The sequence below is a fragment of the Salmo salar genome, chromosome 10 (assembly GCF_965601325.2).
Source record: "Salmo salar chromosome 10, fSalSal1, whole genome shotgun sequence".
Classification (NCBI taxonomy): Eukaryota; Metazoa; Chordata; class Actinopteri; order Salmoniformes; family Salmonidae; genus Salmo; species Salmo salar.
In genome coordinates, this window is record NC_138300.1 from 79,118,532 (window position 1) to 79,142,713 (window position 24,182).

Here is a 24,182-nt window from a genome sequence, read left to right on the forward strand (position 1 = left end):
TAAATATTCCATTACCGTACTTCGAAGCATGTCAACCGCTGTTTAAAATCAATTTTTATGCCATTTTTCTCGCAAAAAAGCGATAATATTCCGACCGGGAATCTGCGTTTAGGTAAAAAGACGAAAGAAAATAAAGCATGGGGTCGACTCGTGCACGCGCCTAAGCCCATTGTCCTCTGATCGGCCACTTGCCAAAGGCGATAATGTGTTTCAGCCTGGGGCTGCCTCGATATCATTCAGCTTTTTCCCGGGTTCTGAGAGCCTATGGGAGCCGTAGGAAGTGTCACGTTACAGCAAAGATCCTCAGTCTTCAATAAACAGAGACAAGAAGCTCAAGGAATGGTCAGAGAGGGCACTTCCTGTAAGGAATCTTCTCAGGTTTTTGCCTGCCATATGAGTTCTGTTATACTCACAGACACCATTCAAACAGTTTTAGAAACTTTAGGGTGATTTCTATCCAAAGCCAATAATTATATGCATATTCTAGTTTCTGGGCAGTAGTAATAACCAGATTAAATTGGGTACGTTTTTTATCTGGCCGTGTAAATACTGCCCCCTACCCCCAACAGGTTAATGACTCCAACCTAAGTGTATGTAAACTTCCGACTTCATCTGTATGAAACCCTCCTGTCCATCTTCAATACCTTAAGCAACACACACACAATGATATCCCCATAGACACGTAGGGTGGTTTGTGCCCACATTCAGTTTAAATGCACTTCATGGTTGGTAATGATTATTTAGTTAGAACATTTTATGATCATCTCTGATCAAGTTATTCCACCAACGATTGAGAGAAATCTATCTTATTTATTAAGTTAGCATAACATTTCTTAATGGAAACTGAAATCTAAGGAAGACTTTACAGAAAATATTGCCTCGGGGCCTCAAGTTTTGTCACATGGGTCTTCTAAAGGATACCAAGGCACAGCATGTATAGTGCTCATTCTTTTCTTTAATGAAAAAACACTTCAACAAACGACCGACAACAGTTCCGTAAGGTACACTTGACAAAACGGAAACCAACTACCCACACATGAAAAACAGGCTGCCTAAGTATGGCTTCCAATCAGAGACAACGATAGACAGCTGCCTTTGATTGGAAACCATACCTGGCCAAAACATAGAAAACAAAAACCCCACATAGAAACAGAAAACCAAAACCACCCAAAACACCCACCTGTCACGCCCTGACCACTCTACTATGGAAAATGACCTCTTACAAGGGTCAGGACGTGACAAGTTTAAAGCCTGCACTGTTTGTAAGTCTGTAACATCTATGTAAATACATCACGTTACAGTTTAGTGCTAAAGGTTTTTACACAAGACCATGTTAAATGTAGTATTGTTAACCTATACCTAATACCATATCTTAATTTGTGTATTGTTGTAAAATAAAGATGCATTTCCTGTCATTTGTGTTCTATATTCACTAAAACTCTCCTTCACAATGCCCAAGATTATTGAATAGGTTACTTAAAAGTGAATGTATGCAAGCTATCTACTTGTAAGAACACACATAAAAGTAGTGGAACTTGCTATAACATTAAAATTGCATTATGTGATTACAAAATGTGGAACTTCATTCAATGGGCATTTTCCAGACAAAGCTGAATGGTACAGTTCAATTCTTGTCAAATCCGTGTGGTTTATATTAAAATATATTATGTATTGTTTTCAGCAATAGTAGCAGTACTTATTCAATTCATGAGAAGGTGTTACAGCAGGTCGCACGCATTGGTCCGCATATCGACATGCTGAAGTTCCTCCACTGAAGATAAGACCTCCACCTAGCATAGCGGCTTGCCGCTCAAGAAACGCTAGTGGACTGATTGCCAGTCTGCCGCCGGAGGCCCGACCACGGTAAGCCGCTGACGGCGTGCCACCCAAAAAACGCTGGCGGACCGACAGGTCATTGTTAGCTGGGATATATACTTTTTTTGCTGAAATGTCATGGAATCAACATTAATTCAATCAGTTTTTGCCCAGTGGGTTGAGACTATTCACGTTTTTACTTTCATCAATGTGGCCTATTTGACCTATAATGCACAGTAAATACAAATGGCAGTAATTATTTCTTGTAAAATGTACACAGACAGTTTTCGAAATAGGAAGCAGGCAGTCCAGAAAAAAATGTAGAATTATTGTCTGCCTGCATCCAAGCCTGTTTCCTCAAGGCACCTGCGCAAGCCAGCTACATTCACTGTCAGTGCAACACATTGTATTCCTTATATAATAACTACAGACCTTGGTCTACTGTATAACCATACAAGAATCATGATATGGCCTTATTTTCTACTTCAGGTGTTGGGTTTGCGTTGATATTTTACCCAGACAAGCTCTGCTACACTTGACTAGACTATTTTGCACGCACACGATGGCGCAATGGGACTGCAATTCCTAACGGTGTCGTCAACGAAAACTCCCGTTTCAACATCCACTGTGCAAATGTTTTCCCACTGGGAATATTGCTTTATGTAGAACCGTAGGCATTTTATCCTACTTATAAAAATACACCTCCGTTTGCCTCTAAGAGTGTGAGTAAGAAATATGGTTCTGTTTCCTCTTAGTATTTCCGAACTAATGTTGAATGATCTGAATCACCTCTCATTTATAATTCGCAAACATCTTTGAGATAGTTTATAATATTCTAGCCTGTAGACTTTGAAAGTAATGTCCTTTGAAAACTACAGATAAGACTAGGCTAGGCTACGTCGTCTTTATGTAGGCTGTCATGTTGTGGCATGTCCCACCCACAGTAGGCTATCAATGCCTTAAAATTACCAGTTTGAAATTGTAACACCCCAAATAAAATCTGCTGCTGGCTGCAACCTGGTCTCAGAGCATTTTGTATTATTATGTATGTAAACCGAGACAATCTATATTTGTAGTTCTGTTACGTTTCATATGGTATGTATTAATTTGTGGATGTCCACCACCCATTTCTTATGATATATTATGCATTAAAATTCGTTTTATATGATACAAATTTGAAAGTTTTGTGCAATATGTTATGAATTTGAAAATGTATGATATGTACAAATTCTAGCTAGGTGGCTAGCTGGCTAACGTTAGCTAGGCTTGGGGTTAAGTTTAGGAGTTAGGTTAAAGAGTTAGGGTTAGCTAAAGGGGTTAAGGTTAGGGGAAGGGTTAACTAAAATGCTAAGTAGTTTCAAAGTAGCTAAAAAGCTAAAGTTGTCCATGATGAGATTCAAACTCTCATCCTCTGGGTTGCTAGACTTTGTGTACGCCAACTCATACAACCCAACCAACCATCCGACTTTCATTTTTTCCTTAAGTAACCATCTGGCTTATGTAACTAAACCAAACATAACATATCATAATAATATTTACCTATTTATGTTGACTATGTTACGTATAGTGTATGAGACCAGCCTGGCTATGCATGTCTTGAGGGAAGGAACATGCCACCATGCACTTTTGGACTAGGCAAACACTCTGAGCATGAATTATATTAATTCGTCCTAAATAGTCCCTGCACACGTTTTCATGTGTGATCATGGGTTATGGTGATTTGAAACAGTCAATTGAAATAAACTGCTCAGTATGTACGCAACAACTAACAAACATCAGAGAAGCATTAGGTAGCATAGAGTTGGAAAACCAATCACCGTGGTGTTGGGAGTACTGGGTGATTCCACGAGACAAGAAATGCGCTCGCGCTTCCTGTGGTGTTCTTTCAGCACTATGAGCACAAGCTTGCGCCGCATTGGTTTGGCAGTGAGAGCGCGAAGGACCTGATCTCAGTAACCCGCAGGTAAGTCCTACTTAATTGTTGAATTTCTAATAACTATTTATTCTGCGATATGAATCATGTTCCTTATTTAATGTGTTTCGATTTTTGTTTTTATCTTCTACTTCAGCGATAGCCTACAGACTTGAAATTGAGAATATCAGTTTTCGACACACTCACGCTTGTGCAATCAAGTCTTGGACGATAAAATTCATTCATTTTGATAACTTTATCAAATCCATTCATTTAGATAGCTTTAGGCCTATTAAGTGCAAAAACTATTATGTCTACATTTGATTGATATAGCTTTTTTTGCTGTGATGGGTGAATGAACAGGGGCATACTGCAGTTTCACAGCCCACAAGGTCTGAGCAATGACTCAAATAACTTCCTACAATTCTAAAAACAATTCCATGGAGAAAATAGAACAATTTGACTTTTATAGCTAATCTCATGCTATTCTACACATTTTGTCATGAGGCTGAGACAAAATGTTGCTGTTGATTCAACCAGTGTGTTGAATCAAAGTGGGAGGCTGCTTAATCATCACCTGTGGGTCAAATCTTCAAGTCAAAGCCTTTTTGACTAGCTGTTGCAAAGTTGTTGCTTTATGTGTGTAGTCATTTAAAGATAATATATGCTCTGCGCTTAGATATTGTAGTTGATGAGTGGGTCCCAATTGTTGGGTTGAAGAAAACGTTATGGACTCGCTGGGTTGAGTTGATGCTGCATGCCATTACGGTAGTCTACAAGTAAGCCTGTTGGTATATAGCAGTTACTCACCATTTTTTGTAAGGAGGGCACTTTGGGTTGAGACAATCATTCAGAAGGCCGCATAGATCTTTCATTTATTGTACTTTTTCTTCCAATATGATCAATTATCAATTGAGAGCAAATTCATAGCAAAAGAGTACATGCAATTGATTTGATGTACAGCATATCACAAATATATACATACACACATCAAATAGGCTACATCACATGTATAAGACCCATATTTAGGGTTACCTCGGTAGTTGGATGAGCAAAAATGTCTCTTTTGCTCCTTGATTTCATTCATTAAAAATTTATAATCTGTTGTTGCTATCCTTGTGAGGTAATCCAGGTGTGCATTGGTATGTCTGTTTCTCTGTTTTTGTTTCACAATGTTCATTGTTGAGTCCCCTCTCCTTCCCTCGCATGTTTGGGGCGCTGTCAGTGCACACAGTTGCCAGATTTGACCAGTCAATATTATTATCAGCAAAAAATGTAACAAGGGCTTTCAGAATATCCTCTCCTCGTGTTTGTCCCTGAAGGGGCAGTAAACATAACATTTCCTCTCTGAACAGCTCATTTTGAGGGAACACATAATTAGGCAATGTCACTTACATCAGTGCTTTCGTCAAGCGCAATACTAAAACACGGCGCCACAATATGTCATTAATCAGTTGCTTAGCGATGTCCTCGCCGATGTCTTCTATGAGTCTTGTTATGGTTGAGTCTGAGAGTTGCAGTCCTTTAATTAATTTGCTTTAAAATAGTTTCCTTGTTTGTGAAATCAGCAAACAATATTTCCGCTGAGGCCAAAAAACATTATTTGACAATCTCCACATCTGTGAAGGCCTTCTTGTTTCTTGCGAGGATCCAAGCAATTTTCTCTGCAACAGTGTTAGATTTCTCCATCATTTCTTGTTGTCCTTTGAGCTGTCCTTTGAGTTGGATATGTTTTGTCAAAGTGGGCATTAGAGGTCGACCGATTAATCGGAATGAACGATTAATTAGGGCCGATTTCAAGTTTTCATAACAATCGGAAATCGTTATTTTTGGATGCCGATTTGGCCTATTTTTTAATTTTTTAAAATTATTATTTAGTTTTTTAGACCTTTACTTAACTAGGCAAGTCAGTTAAGAACACATTCTTATTTTCAATGACGGCCTAGGAACGGTGGGTTAACTGCCTTGTTCAGGGGCAGAATGACAGATTTTTACCTTGTCAGCTCAGGGATTCAATCTTGCAACCTTACGGTTAACTAGTCCAACGCTCTAACCACCTGCTTTACATTGCACTCCACGAGGTTACGCGAATGCAGTAAGAAGCCAAGGTAAGTTGCTAGCTAGTGTAACCGATGTGAAATGGCTAACTAGTTAGCGGTGGTGCGCGCTAATAGCGTTTCAATCGGTGACGTCACTCGCTCTGCGACCTTAAGTAGTTGTTCCCCTTGCGCTGCAATATACTGCCATCTGGTGGTGACTAGAAACAATTGCATAAGCTATCGCTTTTGTGGCGCGATGGCTAACAATGCTTCGTGGGGTGTCAGTTGTTGATGTGCGCAGAGGGTCCCTGGCTCGAGCCCAGGTTGGGGTGAGGAGAGGGACAGAAGCTATACTGTTACACTAGCATTAAACTTATCTTATAAAAAACAATCAATCAATCATAATCACTAGTTAACGACACATGGTTGATGATATTACTAGTTTATCTAGCCTGTCCTGCGTCGCATATAATCGCTTAGGTACACGTTGCTCCAACCATAAACATCAATGCCTTTCTTAAAATCAATACACAAGTATATATTTTTAAACCTGCATATTTAGTTAATATTGCCTGCTAACAATTTCTTTTAACTAGGGAAAATGTGTCACTTCTCTTGCAAACAGAGTCAGGGTATATGCAGCAGTTTGGGCCGCCTGGTTCGTTGCGAACTGTGAAGACTATTTCTTCCTAACAAAGACAGCCGACTTCGCCAAACGGGGATGATTTAACAAAAGCGCATTTGCGAAAAAAAGCACAATCGTTGAACAACAGTACCCAACCATAAACATCAATGCCTTTCTTAAAATCAGTACACAGATGTATATATTTTTAAACCTGCATATTTAGCTAAAAGAAATCCAGGTTAGCAGGCAATATTAACCAGGTGAAATTGTGTCATTTTGCATTCATTGCACGCAGTCAGGGTATATGCAACAGTTTGGGCCGCCTGGCTCGTTGCGAACTAATTTGCCAGAATCTTACGTAATTATGACATAACATTGAAGATTGTGCAATGTAACAGGAATAACATTTTGTTTTCGAGATGATAGTTTCCGGATTCGACCATATTAATGACCTAAGGCTCGTGTTTCTGTGTGTTATTATGTTATAATTAAGTCTATGATTTGATAGAGCAGTCTGACTGAGCAGTGGTAGGTAGCAGCAGGCTCGTAAGCATTCATTCAAAATAGCACTTTTGTGCGTTTTGCCAGCAGCCCTTCGCAATGCATTGCGCTGTTTATGACTTCAAGCCTATCTACTCCTGAGATTAGGCTGGTGTAACCGATGTGAAATGGTTAGCTAGTTAGCCAGGTGCGCGCTAATAGCGTTTCAAACGTCACTCGCTCTGAGACTTGGAGTAGTTGTTTCCCTTACTCTGCATGGGTAACGCTGCTTCGAGGGTGGCTGTTGTCGATGTGTTCCTGGTTCAAGCTCAGGTAGGAGCGAGGAGAGGGACGGAAGCTATACTGTTACACTGGCAATAATAAAGTGCCTTTAAGGACATTCAATAGTCAAAGGTATATGAAATACAAATCGTATAGAGAGAAATAGTCCTATGATTCCTATAATAACTACAACCTAAAACATCTTACCTGGGAATATTGAAGACTCATGTTAAAAGGAACCACCAGCTTTCATATGTTCTCATGTTCTGAGCAAGGAACTTAAACGTTAGCTTCTTCACATGGCACATATTGCACTTTTACTTTCTTATCCAACACTTTGTTTTTGCATTATTTAAACCAAATTGAACATGTTTCATTATTTATTTGAGGCTAAATAGATGTTATTGATGTATTATATTAAGTTAAAATAAGTGTTCATTCAGTATTGTTGTAATTGTCATTATTACAAATAAATAAATAATAAAAATGGGGGGAAAAAAATCGGGCGATTAATCGGCATCGGCTTTTTTGGCCCTCCAATAATCGGTATCGGTATCAGCGTTGACAAATCATAATCGGTCGACCTCTAGTGGGCATGGTGTGACTGGAAACGTTGCTCTAAATTTGCTTGTTTAAAACAATTGACTGCCTTCTGGCAGTCCCATTATGCATTCTAAAAATTACTTGTCTGTCCATTTCTCTTGGAACTTTCTGTGTTCTTCTTGAATCGACCGTATCCTTCTCTTAACCACCGGAGCCACGTTAGCTACGTTAGCTAGCTGCATCTCCCAGCCACCATCTTCCTGATTTTCCTGGTTCTCTCTCCGGTGGTTGTTCGTTCATAGCTGTCAAGTTGTTTTCGAGCTCTTCCCCCTCATTTTCATTGTCTGTAGATTTAAGTTTATTTTTTACAATAAATCAATCCATGTCTACCAGACTGCAAAATTAGCTAGTAGCAAACTGATATGTATTGGTCGCTGTAGCTGAGCAGTTGCGTTCTATTTCGGCAAACGTTCTATTTCGGCGTTTCTGTTCAACAGCAGCGCAATACTGCCATCTATCTGCCGTCCAGGGAACAATAGATACATTAAAGGAAGTGATTCAGGCCTGCATTAAACACATTGAATTGAAATTGTATCATTGTTATGTATTATGAATGGAAAAAAAGAAAATCACTGTGAGCCACAAATGCAGCCCGCTGGCCGAGCAATGAGTACCACTGGTATATAGCCTGCCGTGCCAACCTCTTAGATGTTAAGTCCCCTATTTAGGACTTTGAGTGGTTCTGGACCGGTTCCGACTGACCTTTTGGTGTACAAAGCGCTCTGTAAACATTGCAGTGCCTTATAGTGCCAGCAAGCCCCATCTGTCTGCTTTCTGCTACCACTCTGTCAGTGGAGCTGACTTGAAGGGTTTTACCCCCAACATTTGCATAGGCCAGAAAATGTGACACGTCACTCCCTTTCCAGACAAAGAATAGATTTCATCTCCCATTTTCATCTCTGAAGGACGGAGCCCAGCCTTGGAGATAGCATATTAAAGGGGACAGTCTAACCAATCCACCAGTTGTGATATTTTCTGCCAGATTTTAAGCTCTCAACATGAAAAAATGTAATGTTGTAGCATTGAAACATGACCACTGTCTCTCGGTCAAACGGGGACAAAATCACTTTATGTGTAAAGCTGAACTTGTAATGAGTCTGCAGACATTCAAATGTTCTCTTTGTGTCACTCAGAGGAGGCTTGGCAGAAAATGCTCTGTCATCAGTTATATGAAATGGGGTCAAATTTGTACTGTCACTAAATATGATCATATTTATTTTACAGTTATAATGAAGGTGAAATATTATAGTAAGTTGTTTATAATTTGATTGTCACTATATTTAGAAAGCATTGGTCCTTTACCCTGGAAAGCATTTCAGTCATTTACCCCACTTTTGTTAAATAGGAAAACAATCATATGTAATATTTTAATAATATTTGTACGATGTACCTGAGCTTGTGTCCTCAAAAGTGAGTACATGTCAGCATTTTACTGCAATTTACAGCAATGAACTTATTTTTTTACAGTAGAACTATGCAGCATTACTAGTTATTGTTGATGGCCATCTCATGAAAAATTATTACTTTTGGGTATTATTTAGGTGAAAATCGACATTTTCCCATTACGTTCAAAAGTTCTAGGTCAAGAAATGTATCACATTTTCTCAATACTAAGTCAGAATATCCATCATAAATTAGTCGGCTACTAGCATAGAACTATACCTTTTGTGAGGCTAGAACAACTCTACCATTTATGATAGAAATGTTCGCATTTCACATCTGGAGTTTAGGAGGTGGTTAATGATTTTGCGCTGTTCACCACAGAAGAGAACGTGCAGCACAAGTGCATGCATTCTTAGGCCTACTCATGCTATGCTAGATATGGTTAAACGGCATGCTTCATTTGTGCAGCGATAGTTTCTTTTAAAGAGTTATAGATCATTTGCTTTATAACTGTAACAAACATTATTGTTTGGTATTTTGTACATTTGGTATTTAGTAAAAAAAAAACGAAAAAAAACAACAACTATTTAGACCAATGTAGGAGTGCACAATGCACATCTTGCACATTTTTCTCTCACTGCCATGTTACTCTTTGGGATGAGAGTGACTGGCTGGAGAGGGCACACACTGTTTTCCCAGGTAGCAATCAGTATCTGGTTAAAAGGTAAGAACGATCAGAGTAAGGGCCGGAACTGTCCGACAGCTATGTCACACAATTGTAATGTGCACATGGAGCCTCGATTGATCAGGCGCAACATTTTTATGATTCTGTAATCACGAGGGGCACTCTAAAGAGAATTGTCATTTGTACCAAAAAGTATTCTGAGTCTTAAATAAGTGTGGATAATGAGTTTTTATGTAGGCAACAATGAAAGAAAAGACAGTAAGCCAATCTCTCAGTTCCGGAAGAAAGGACGGGCATGTTTTCATTTTACAGACTAGCAGCCAGCGCGCACACACACACACACACACACACACACACACTGTTTCTGTCATTGTAGTCGATGCTATTGTGCGACAATATATCTGTAAGGCTGTAGGGTACGTTGCTGTGTCGATTCTTATGTGGTTTACTGTATATCTATGGATTATGTAAAAAAACATATCTATGGATTATGTAGAAAACATCACAGTAATTTAAATTCACATCAGGGTAAGGATAAGAGTCATTGCAAATGCAATAGCTTACTACATGATAATACAATTCTTTGATGTTTTTATCAAGCACAGTCACAGCTTTGTAGACAGTTTTTGCAGATGTGCGTATGTTTTGAAGAGTTCACAGTTTTCAAAGGGAGATTCCTTGCTGTGTGTGTGTGTGTGTGTGTGTGTGTGTGTGTGTGTGTGTGTGTGTGTGTGTGTGTGTGTGTGTGTGTGTGTGTGTGCCTGTGCATGGGTGCATGCTTAAGTGCAGAGGTATTAAAATCCTTCCCTGGAGGTCTGGCATACTGCTGGTTTTCTCTTCTACCTAATAATTCATTGTATCCACTTGGTGTCCCAGGTCTAAAACAGTCCCTGATTAGAGGGGAAGAATGAAAAAGCATTAGAACTGACTTCGAGGTCCAGATTTGAATTTGACGCCTTTAGTGTGTCGTGTGCACATACACTACATGACCAAAAGTTTGTGGACCCCTGCTCATCTAACATCTCATTCTAAAATCATGGGCAATAATATGGTGTTGGTCCCTCCTTTGCTGCTATAACAGCCTCCACTCTTCTGGGAAGGTGTTCCACTAGAGTTTGGAACATTGCTGCGGGAACTTGCTTCCATTCAGCCACGAGCAATAGTGAGGTCGGGCACTGATGTTGAGCTATTAGGCCTGGATCGCAGTCGGCATTCCAATTCATCCCAAAGGTGTTAAATGGGGTTGAGGTCAGGGCTCTGTGTAGACCAGTCAAGTTATTCTACACTGATCTCGACAAACCATTTCTGTATGGTCCTCGCTTTGTGCACGGGGGCATTGTCATGCTGAAACAGGAAAGGGCCTTCCCTAAACTGTTCCCACTAAGTTGGAAGCACAGAATTATTTAGAATGTCATTGTATGCTGTAGCGTTAAGATTTCCCTTTAATGGAACTAAGGGGCCTAGCCCAAACCATGAAAAACAGCCCTAGACCATTATTCCTCCTCCACCAAACTTTACAGTTGGTGCTATGCATTGGGGCAGGTAGTGTTCTCCTGGCATCCACCAAACCCAGATTTGTCTGTCGGAATGCCAGATGGTGAAGTGTGATTCATCACTTCAGAGAACGCATTTCCACTGCTTTACACCACTCCCGCCGACACTTGGCATTGCATATGGTGATCTTAGGCTTGTGTGCGGCTGCTCGGCCATGGAAACCCATTTCATGAAGCTCCTGAAAACAGTTATTGTGCTGACATTGCTTCCAGAGGCAGTTTGGAACTCTGTAGTGAGTGTTGCAACTGAGGACAGACGATTTTTACCTGTTACATGCTTCAGCACTCGGCAGTCCCGCTCTGTGAGCTTATGTGGCCTATCACTTCGTGGTTGGGCTGTTATTGCTCCTAGACTTTTCCACTTCACAATAACAGTATTTACAGTTGACCGGGGCAGCTCTAGCAGAGCAGAAATTTGACGAACGGACTTGTTGGAAAGCTGGCATGCTATGGCGGTGCCACGTTGAACGCCACTGAGCTCTCCAGGAAGGCCATTCTACTGCCAATCTTTTCCTATGGGGATTGCATGGCTGTGTGCTCAATTTTATAGACCTGTCAGCAATAGGTGTGGCTGAAATAGCCAAATCCACTAATTTGAAGGGTGTCCACATACTTTTGTGTATATATAGTGTATGTGTTTGAGAAAGAGCGAGGAGAAACAGCATATGTGACTTTGTGTGTGGTCGTATGCCTTTCTTATAGAGTGGGGTCCGGAATTATTGGATCCCTTGATACAGATGAGCAAAAAATCACTATAAAATAAATAATACAAATACTGAGCTATGCTACAATTTTTAAAATTGTTTTATACTAATACAATTGCTCAGAGATAGAGATTTTGTTTAACAAGTAATCCACCATTGGTATGCGTGGCCAAATAGCTCTATTTTCATGTCATCTGACCATAGCACCACCTGGAGTTTGCTAAATGGCATTGGCACTTGGATTGGAACCGGTGTTATGGTCATATGACACGAAAATAGAGTTTTTGGCCACGTTCACCAATGGTGGGTTTGGTCTTAGAAAGAACAATGCTCATGCAGAAAATAACTAATTCATACTGTAAAATATGGTTGTGGATCTTTGATATTATGCGGTATTTTTCTTCCACTGGTCCTGGGGCCCTTGTTAAGGTCAATGGCATCATGAACTTTAGCGAGTACCAGAATATTCTAGCCAAAAACCTAGTTGCCTCTGCCAGGAGTCTGAAACTTGGCCGCAAGTGGATCTTCAAGCAAGATAATATCCCCAAGCACACATTTAAATCTTCAAAGAAAAATCTAAATTTTTCAATGGCCATCTCAGTCTCCGGACTTGAACCTTATTAAAAAGATGTGGTTTGAAATAAAGAGGGCAGCCCATAAACTCAGTTTAAGGTTATCAAGGATTGAGAAATATTTTGTATGGAGGAATGGTCTAAGAAACCCTTCCAATGTGTTCTCCAATCTCATAAAACATTTTAAAAAGAGGCTCAGTGGCGTTATCTTGCAAGGGGAGGGTGCTGGAGTATTGAAAAATCTTTCTCTGGGCAATTGTATTAGCATAAGATAATACAGTTGTTGCATTTGTTTTTGCATACAATATACCTCTGTACTTATTTATTTTATACAGTCTTCTTTATCAAGGGATCCAGTAATTCCGGACCTCTCTGTATATGTTTAATGACTTATGTGCCTGTGTCTAATAGAGAGCTCAACCCTACATTGTGTAACAGATTAATTGTATTTCCCTCTGTCTCACATCACAAACAGGGTCTTTTGAGCATGTGATGCCAAGGATTGCAGAGAGAGATCACCACTGTCCAGCCAGTGTGAGAAATTCAGCCTATCTTCTCTCCAGCTCCCTTATCACTCAAACTACACCCCCTTCCCAGTGATGCCAGGGACATGCATCAGCAGCTCTTTGAAGCCAAGAGGTAATCATCCCTAACCCTACGCTGATTTAGAGAGGAGGGGCACCCATGGTACGCCCCACCCTGTGCACCCACCACCACCCACCAGCTGCCTGCTGCTCCGATCTTCCAGTGCTACACCATCCCTCCCCTGACCCACTATCCCACTCACCCGCACTGCTACCACCATGGCCAGGGAGTCCAAACACCCCTCCCTCTCCCGTTACTGCTTCCTCATCCTACTGACTACCAAATGCTACTGGCTGTTGGTCTCTGCCACTCAGAAGGTCTCGGACCCGCAGCTGCCTCTGCAGGAGTACGCCCACTCTATCCGGCTGGACGGTGACATCATGCTGGGTGGCCTATTCCCTGTGCACTCCCGTGGCGAGAGAGGAGTGCCCTGCGGGGAGCTGAAGAAGGAGAAGGGCATTCATAGGCTGGAAGCCATGCTGTTTGCCATTGACCTGATCAACAAGGACCCAGAGCTGCTACCGAACGTGACCCTAGGGGCGCGTATCCTGGACACGTGTTCCAGAGACACCTATGCCCTGGAACAGTCACTGACCTTCGTCCAGGCACTCATCGAGAGGGATGGCTCGGACGTGCGCTGCGCCAACGGGGACGCACCCATCTTTGCCAAGCCGGATAAGGTGGTCGGGGTCATAGGGGCAGCGGCTAGCTCGGTGTCCATCATGGTGGCCAACATCCTGCGGCTCTTCAAGGTGAGGATTCTGTTTCCGCTATTTGAAAATGGGATTGTGTTTATTTTTCCAAAGTCCTTGTTCTCAGTATTATTTAAGCTTAGGTTTGACTCAGGCTATGATCTAGCCTACTCTGAAGGCTGTGAAAAGGTCAAAGATTTATGACGAGTCATCCCTTCAAGGTTCGGTTGGTTAGCGTAGCAGGCTTGTTCCGCTGTCTTGGACATTAGAATGCAGATGGGGCTTCGATAGGCTCTGGCTTGGTGGGGTGTCATCATAAAAACATTATGCAACGGCTTTTATTTAGATAACTATTTTCCTCTCCCAAGCTAGTGGCTGGGGTTTTGTTAAAAATTAAGAGATTTTCTAGACACAACCATCATCATCCTGTCACATTGCCAATGGGTATTAGTAAGGTTGACAATATTGCTCTGGCATTGAGACGTTTGGCCTGTGTGCTTGGCATGTTCGCTATTGAAGCAGATAAAGCTCAATTACCCGATACCCCGTTAGAATATAGTCAGCGTTATTAAAATATGTTTTACTTCTAGCTCCAGAAGGCTGGAAACTATCATTGGTAGCTTATAACAGATCTTGCATGCCAATCAGGTCTGAATGTCAGCAGCTGACCAGTGGTAGACACACGAAAAGGTCAAACCAATGATGCGAAACGACTGACTACGATATGGAGTCTTGGTTCCCAGAGGGAAGTGAATGAGATGTACTTTAGCACATAGTTGTTGGAATATGTACTGTCAGCCTGACAAGGTGTATTGTTCTCCATAGCTATGTATTAGTCCCATTCTTTTGTCTGGGCTAATCAAGTGAACTGTCCAAAAGGAAACATATATACTATGCCCAATGTTTCTGTGATTTAATTGACCTTGATCGTGATAATTGGAATTGGTAGATTACTTGTTAGATATTACTGCATGGTCGGAACTAGAAGCACAAGCATTTCGCTACACTTGCATTAACACCTGCTAACCATGTGTATGTGACAAATAAATGTGATTTGATTTGATCGTGATATTGCAGCATATTGCTCTCAAAACAGCTTAATCTTCTGTCTCCCTTCTTTGTAATACAGAAAGCAACTGCTCTGGATCTAAAAATACAATGTGGGAAATGTGATAGACCTGCATTGATATGTTGCATTAATCTAATACAGCCATTATCCTTTTCATGGTCAGCACAGATATTACTTACCCAACATGGAGGAGAGTGTAAATATTTAGTGATCTGCTTGAGGAGAAAAGGTGAAAGTGGAGAATGACCCCGACAGTTTGAATCTCCAGCCTAAAGCAGTGGCATGAGCAATGTGTTGACTGTAATTTAAAATACTGATGGAATAGCAGGTAGCATCAGAGGTCAGAACAAGAGAGAAGAAGGGCCTGACAGGCTGATAGGTGCTGCCCTAAGAAAGTGGATAATGTAAACTATCTGCTAGGTGCAGTACATTATGTGAACCACAACCCATTGTTTTGAACAAGTTTAAATTCTTTCACCCAGTTCTTACTTCAGACCTCCCCACACCCACACCCCTCCATTTGACACCTCCCGGTGACAATGCAAGTCTCAGAAAAAACAACATATCAATGTCTGGTGAAGGATATGTTACATCCTGGACACTAAAGCTCTGATTTTACACTCCATTGACTCCATAGAAGGCTTCTGAGGGGAGGAGGATGGCTCATAAGAATGGCTGGAATGGAGTGGAAGAGATGTGTTTGATACCATTCCATTTATTCCGTTCCAGCCATTACTATGAGCCCGTCCTTCCCAATTAAGGAGCAACCAGTCACCTGTGATTGACTCCCATAAACAGACTAACTGTGCTTTCTTCACTATCGATCCATGTGCTGAGGGGCTGGCCCAATTACAGTCTTAGTAATGGAGTGGATATGCATAGCTTCATCCTCATGACAAGATGAACTCTGAATTGTTTTCCCCTAAGTGCTGCTCCGTGATCAGCTTTCTCTTTCACCCAATCCCAACCTTTAACAATTGGGGTTAGTGGTGATGTAGTTGCAGTTTAAATGGATGTAGACCTCGGGGAGATCCCATTGACCTGTCATTCCAAACTGGGATTCCTCAATTAATCAAGTTCCAAGTCACAACCAGTCTGTGCAGGATAAAACCATGTTTGAAGTTCGAAATGCCTCCCTATAGAGTTAAGAAATCCATTAATTCCCATCCAAAGTGTACAAAACCAAATGGATTTGATCATCCATAATTTACACACATTCAGTATTACTGTGCACTATATTTGTGTAATTAGATTTTGGGACAACAGTGTTAGAAACTGACTAATTGCCTTGAGCATACAGTAGGGGAAAAAAGTATTTGATCCCCTGCTGATTTTGTACGTTTGCCCACTGACAAAGAAATGATCAGTCTATAATTTTAATAGTAGGTTTATTTGAACAGTGAGAGACAGAATAACAACAAAAAAATGCAGAAAAACGCATGTCAAAAAGTTTATAAATTGATTTGCATTTTAATGAGGGAAATAAGTATTTGACCCCCTCTCAATCGGAAAGATTTCTGGCTCCCAGGTGTCTTTTATACAGGTAACGAGCTGAGATTAGGAGCACACTTTTAAAGGGAGTTTGACGGTGCCATGCACTGTCAAATCTTGGGTGAGAACCTCCTTCCCTCGGCCAGGGCATTGAAAATGGGTCGTGGATGGGTATTCCAGCATGACAATGACCCAAAACACACGGCCAAGGCAACAAAGGAGTGGCTCAAGAAGAAGCACAGTGGCCTAGCCAGTCTCCAGACCTTAATCCCATAGAAAATCTGTGGAGGGAGCTGAAGGTTCGAGTTGCCAAACGTCAGCCTCGAAACCTTAATGACTTGGAGAAGATCTGCAAAGAGGAGTGGGACAAAATCCCTCCTGAGATATGTGCAAACCTGGTGGCCAACTACAAGAAACGTCTGACCTCTGTGATTGCCAACAAGGGTTTTGCCAGTAAGTACTAAGTCATGTTTTGCAGAGGGGTCAAATACTTATTTCCCTCATTAAAATCCAAATCATTTTATAACATTTTTGACATGCGTTTTTCTGGATTTTTTTATTGTTATTCTGTCTCTCACTGTTCAAATAAACCTACCATTAAAATTATAGACTGATCAATTCTTTGTAAGTGGGCAAACGTACAAAATCAGCAGGAGATCAAATACTTTTTTCCCCCACTGTAGCCACGTGAAGTAGTTTGGGGGTGGGGGTGCTGCGATTGTTTTCCAGGTTCCTTATTTCTATGTCAATTCTGATATGGTCTATTCATTCCTTTTCCATTTTAGTAGACCCTCTTATACAGAGCAACTTACAGTAGTGAGTGCATACATTTTCATACTGGTCCCCCATGGGAATCAAACCTACACCCTCATGCTCTACCAACTGAGCCACATCATCACAAACCACTTGATGTCTCAATGTACTCAATTACTGTATTGTGTAGTGGCTGATTTGTAGGGGTCCAGATTTTGCAGCTCTTTCAGAACATAAGCTATCTGGATTTGAGTGAAGGAGAAATGGCAGAGGCTTGGGCGAGTTGGTGTGGAGGGCTGTTGATCGGGGTAGGGGTAGCCAGGTGGAATGCATGGCCAGCCGTAGAAAAATACTTATTGAAATTCTCAATTATAGTGGATTTATCGGTGGAGACAGTGCAGTGGGCAGCTGGGAGGAGGTTCTCTTATTCTCCATGGACTTTACAGTGTCACAGAACTTTTTTGAGTTTGTACTACAGGATGCACATTTCTGCTTGAAAAAGCTAGCCTTAGCTTTCCTAACTGCCTGTGTATATTGGTTCCTAACTTCCCTGAAAAGTTCCATATCACGGGGGCTATTAGATGCTAATGCAGAACGCCACAGGATGTTTTTGTGCTGGTCATGGGCAGTCAGGTCTGGAGAGAACCAAGGGCTATATCTGTTCCTGGTTCTACATTTTTTGAGTGGGGCATGCTTATTTAAGATGGTGAGGAAGGCACTTTTAAAGAATAACTAGGCATCCTCTACTGACGGGATGAGGTCAATATCCTTCCACGATACCCGGGCCAGGTCAATTAGAAAGGCCTGTTCGCTGATGTGTTTTATGGAGTGTTTGACAGTGATGAGGGTGGTCGTTTGACGGCAGACCCATTACAGATGCAGGCAATGAGGCAGTGATCGCTGAGATCTTGGTTGAAAACAGCAGAGGTGTATTTGGAGGGCAAGTTGGTTAGGATGATATCTATGAGGGTGCCCGTGTTTACGGATTTCGGGTTGTACCTGGTGGGTTCCTTGATAATTTGTGTGAGATTGAGGGCATCAAGCTGAGATTGTAGGATGGCCGGGGTGTTAAGCATGTCCCAGTTTAGGTCACCTATCAGCACGAGCTCTGAAAATAGATGGGGGGCAATCAATTCACATATGGTGTCCAGGGCACAGCTGGGGGCAGAGGGTGGTCTATAGCAAGCGGCAACGGTGAGAAACTTGTTTCTGGAAAGGTGAATTTTTAAAAGTAGATGCTCGAATTGTTTGGGTAAAGACCTGGATAGTAAGGCTATCTCTGCAGTAGATTGCAACACCGCCCCCTTTTGGCAGCTCTATCTTGTCGGAAAATGTTATAGTTAGGGATGGAAATTTCAGGGGTTTTGGTGGTCTTCCTAAGCCAGGATTCAGACATGGCAAGGACATCTGGGTTGGCAGGGTGTGCTAAAACAGTGAATAAAACAAACTTAGGGAGGAGGCTTCTAATGTTAACGTGCATGAAACCAAGGCTTTTACGGTTACAGAAGTCAACAAATGAGAGCATCTGGGGAGTAGGAGTGGAGCTAGGCACTGCAGGGCCTGGATTAACCTCTACATCACCAGAGGACCAGAGGAGGAGTAGGATAAGGGTACGGCTAAAGGCTATCAGAACTTGTCGTCTAGTACGTTCGGAACAGAGAGTAAAAGGAGCAGGTTTCTGGGCTCGATAGAATAGATTCAAGGCATAATGTACAGACAAAGGTATGGTAGGATGTGAGTACATTGGAGGTAAACCTAGGCACTGAGTAATGATGAGAGAGATATTGTCTCTAGAGATGTTTAAACCAGGTGATGTCACTGCATATGTGGGAGGGGGAACTAAATGGTTGGTTAAGGTATATTGAGCAGGGCTTGAGGCTCTACAGTGAAATAAGACAATTACATTTACATTTTAGTCATTTAGCAGACGCTCTTATCCAGAGCGACTTACAGTAGTGAATGCATACATTTCATTTAATACATTTTTTTTATTTTTTTGTTCCCGTACTGGTCCCCCGTGGGAATCGAACCCACAACCCTGGCGTTGCAAACACCATGCTCTACCAACTGAGCCACACGGGACCATCATTAATCATTAACCAGGACAGTAATGGACAAGGCATATTGATATTAGGGAGAGGCATGCGTAGCTGGGTGATCATAGGGGTCCAGTGAGTGGTTGGGCTGGCTGGAGACACGGCGATTCAGACAGCTAGCAGGCCGGGGCTAGCAAAAGGGCCTTAGAGGGACGTCTCAATGGAGGAAAGTCAGTTTTAGCCTCCGTGTGCGGTGACGTCGATAGACCAGTCGTGATGGATTAGTAGGGTTCCGAGTAGCAGAGGGGTCCAAGTCCAATTGGCAAAATAGGTATCATTGCCCAAGAAATTGGCCGATGGATCTATTCAGCTAACAGTCCAATATGCTCTAGACAGCTAGCGGTGACCAGCCTATGTACAATACAGGAATGTACATTTACATTAAGTGGTTTGTAAGGGTGGTAAATTAATGCTGCACAAAAAGTGGCTGTCATTTGATAAAGGAAAATGTTTTACATAATGCAAATGTTTTGTGTCTTTCACATAGCTCTGCACCTTTTAATGTTAATTTTTGAGGACAGGGTTTTGTTCTTTCTGGATTCCAATGAATAACAATCACAATTCCAACTATTGAATCCTGCAAGATACACTTCTTAACGATTTGACACGTACCAACAAACTGGTGTGATCATTCTACAGTGGTCCTTGCAACGTACGCTCAAACCTGTGTGATTAGAACGCTTATTTAGACCGTCCAGTTTCGATTGACACAACAGTCAGCATTTGAGCTGGCGACAGTTTTTTCACAGTAACATTTTTCACAAATACAGTCCTTACAAAGTTATATCTTGAATGTGACCAGTTTATTTTTGGATGCAATGTTCAGACATTCACAGAAGTAGCGACAGCCTAACACAATCATCCAAACCTGAAAATGTAAGCTACATTAGTTCTAACGCTGAGGAAAGATTGACGTAACACAAGAGGTCATATTTAGCTAACTCTCGGCTGACAGAAACCACAATATAACTTAGCTTATAGCAATTACTATTTACAATTCATCACATCACAGGTGAGCTCACCATTGATTAAATTAATTGAGTAAAACACTTTCTAAAAATCGAAAGTAATCCGACGATGGGTAGTTTGTGCGTGCCACCATGTTTGTTTGTTTCACATCAACCAAAGATAATAAGAGGAGGCAAGATGAGTTAGGACTGTTTGCAGTATGGATGTTGTCTACAATCATTCACTTATGGAAGTTTGCTTGAAAAAGATGAGTGAACCATTCCGTCACCTCATTATGACATCTTTGGTCTGACAGACGTTTATGTGACACCCAGAATGCATTGTATTATGTCAACAAACATGGCACCAGACATAGCTGGCAAAAAGCTTAGCTTTGGTCCCGTGTGGCTCAGTTGGTAGAGCATGGTGTTTGCAACGCCAGGGTTGTGGGTTCGATTCCCACGGGGGACCAGTGCGGAGAAAAACATTTATGATATATATGCATTCACTACTGTAAGTCGCTCTGGATAAGAGCATCTGCTAAATGACTAAAATGTAGCTCATCATAATCAGTACAACCTTCAAAAACATATTTTACACACTTCATAGGTGTCCGTTAAAATCTATGCAAATATCGGAATGCATTATTTGTCACCAGAACTTAAAAACGTGAATAAAACTGTAAATACATTATGCTCCATACATACATACTATATGAATAGAAATGACAACACGATATACAGAAAATAAAGCACTTACTTTGATAGGAACGCACACATGTCCAAAGTTATTATTTGAAAGTAAAACAACAATGAAGGCAATGCAAGAGCCAGCCAGAAAAAATGCCACGGGGAAAAAGTTAGTGCAAGACTGCAGAAATGTCTGCATACTTGATCGAAAAGAGAAGTTTGTCTGGCTCATTAAAGCCTCAAACATAAATTGTCCGCAACAGTGAAATGGGCTACTTCTGTGAATTAATTAGGAGGTGGAACACTCCTCAATTCAAACTGTTGTGCGAAAAGAAAACTTGTTAGAAAATAATTTCAAATTGACAAGTTGAAACATAACCCCGCTGCCTGCTAATTATCTATAGGCTAACTGTCCTGTTGTGTATCAATCCTGTTTTGAAGCAGTGAGTGCATTCTGACATCACGTGCATAAAACAACTCACACTGGGGTGACTGTTAGAGATATTTGGAACTCACGCGTGAAAAGGTTGATTATACAACTATCTTTTTTGCCAAAGCGGAGATGCTGAAATTATGTTTTTGTATGCGCTACAGACATCTATATCGGTCCGCTAATAGTAATAAAGTACCAGTGCACTACTTTTGTGAAAGAAATATTCAGGGGGTGCTGCACCCCTACTCCCCGAGGCTATGGAGTTGAGCATGTTTTAGTATGTTTATAATCATATAACAAAGGGGGCCTGTCTCTGAGACAGAAGGTTTTAATAAGGGTGAGATTGGAGGCATGTGTTAGATTTAATAGATTGTAAACTACTGCCCTATGACGTTGTCTTATATAATGTTTTTATATCATTATTATGCTCTCAGTATGTTATAGCTTCACTTATATATCATTATTCTCTCAATATTTGTTGCATCAATATATTCACTTGAGTATGAATGGGTCGCTTATTCTCAAATAGCACTTTGTGTATGAGTCCGGTTAAAAATGGACTGAGGCAGGCTGCAAGAATGTATACTCCCTAGTCTCAAAGCCTCTCCTGACCGATTAGAAGACCGGGAGATGTGTGGAGGAGTACCAAAGGTTCCGGACTCGGGCTGGGACGATAACACTACCTGCCTAGCCACAGAGATTCATTGTACATCCTAGACTTAGGAGGGGAAAGGGCTTGTCTGGGAAGAGGGTACATACGGAGGTTATAAATATATTTGCGTGTATAAACATACACTACCGGTCAAAGGTTTTAGAACACCTACTCATTAAAGGTTTTTAAAAATTATTTTTACTATTTTCTACATTGTAGAATAATGGTGAAGACATCAAAACTACAGTGGTTCGTCCTTTAACCTCTCTAGGGCAGGCGGGACGAATTCGTCCCACCTACGCAACAGCCAGTCTAATCCAGTGGCGCGATTTTCAAATAGCTTAAAAATCCTATTACTTCAATTTCTCAAACATATGACTATTTTACAGCTATTTAAAGACAAGACTCTCGTTAATCTAACCACACTGTCCGATTTCAAAAAGGCTTTACAACGAAAGCAAAACATTAGATTATGTCAGCAGAGTACCAAGCCAGAAATAATCAGACACCCATTTTTCAAGCTAGCATATAATGTCACAAAAACCCAGAAGACAGCTAAATGCAGCACTAACCTTTGATCTTCATCAGATGACAACCCTAGGACATTATGTTATACAATACATGCATGTTTTGTTCAATCAAGTTCATATTTATATCAAAAACCAGCTTTTTACATTAGCATGTGACGTTCAGAACTAGCATACCCCCTGCAAACTTCCGGCGAATTCACTAACAATTTACTAAATTACTCACGAAAAACGTTCACAAAAAGCATAACAATTATTTTAAGAATTATAGATACAGAACTCCTCTATGAACTCGATATGTCCGATTTTAAAATAGCTTTTTGGTGAAAGCACATTTTGCAATAGCCCAGCCATCACGGGCTAGCTATTTAGACACCCGGCAAGTTTAGCACTCACCAATATCAGATTTACTATTATAAAAGTTTGATTACCTTTTGTTGTCTTCGTCAGAATGCACTCCCAGGACTGCTACTTCAATAACAAATGTTGGTTTGTCCAAAATAATCCATCGTTATATCCGAATAGCGGCGTTTTGTTCGTGCGTTCTAGACACTATCCGAAGTGTAAATAAGGGTCACGCGCATGGCGCAATTCGTGACCAAAAAAATCTAAATATTCCATTACCGTACTTCGAAGCATGTCAACCGCTGTTTAAAATCAATTTTTATGCGATTTTTTTCTCGTAAAAAAGCGATAATATTCCGACCGGGAATCTGCGTTTAGGTAAACAGACGAAAGAAAACAAAGCATGGGGTCGACGCGGGCACGAGCCTGAGTCTCACAGTACTGTGACCAGCCACTATCCAAACGCGCTACTTTTTTTCAGCCAGAGCCTGCAAAGCCACAATTCAGCTTTTTGCCGCCTTCTGAGAGCCCATGGGAGCCGTAGGAAGTGTCACGTAACAGCAGAGATCCTCTGTAATGGATAGAGATAATCAAGAAGGGCAAGAAATTGTCAGACAGGGCACTTCCTGCAAGGAATCTTTTCAGGTTTTGGCCTGCCAAATGAGTTCTGTTATACTCACAGACACCATTCAAACAGTTTTAGAAACTTTGGAGTGTTTTCTATCCAAAGCTAATAATTATATGCATATTCTAGTTTCTGGGCAGGAGTAATAATCAGATTAAATCGGGTACGTTTTTTATCCGGCTGTGAAAATACTGCCCCCTAGCCATAACAGGTTAAAAGTTGCAGCGTACTGCAGCACATCTTGCATGGTGCCACAGAATTCTATGGCACGTTATTTAAGTGTGAACCACTGGTACCATAAATGCTAGTTAGTGCTAGTTTGACCACCAAAGGGGATCTTTGAGAAGCATGTGATAGCCTTCAATATTTGCTGTACTAGAGAATTTAAAACCTTTTTTGTAAGAACATAGTATATGGGACTGATTTTAAGAAATGTTGCTTAATTAAATTGATTAATATTATGGTCTTTCTATTCCAAGAAAAACGAAAAACCCTCTGGATTTCCTTTAGGATGGAACGGAAAATATGGAGCTGTACAACGTGACGGTCGGGAGTAGGCTACAGTACTGGGCTATTTAGCTAAAGAATCCCCATGTCGGGCGGGCACGTGAGGAGAACGGGGTT

At 41.1% G+C, this 24,182-nt stretch overlaps 1 protein-coding gene across 1 annotated transcript in view; it reads left to right on the forward strand.

Annotated features, from left to right (window-relative positions):
- Positions 1–3,423: 3,423 nt before the first annotated feature.
- The window catches only part of LOC106561032 (metabotropic glutamate receptor 8), a 264,607-nt gene continuing 243,848 nt past the window's right edge, over positions 3,424–24,182 (forward strand). The window contains exons 1-2 of the mRNA XM_014124591.1: positions 3,424–3,778; positions 13,129–13,990. Of these exons, the coding sequence (XP_013980066.1) occupies positions 13,457–13,990 (534 nt within the window). The 5' untranslated portion in view covers positions 3,424–3,778; positions 13,129–13,456. The remainder of the gene's footprint in view (positions 3,779–13,128; positions 13,991–24,182) is intronic.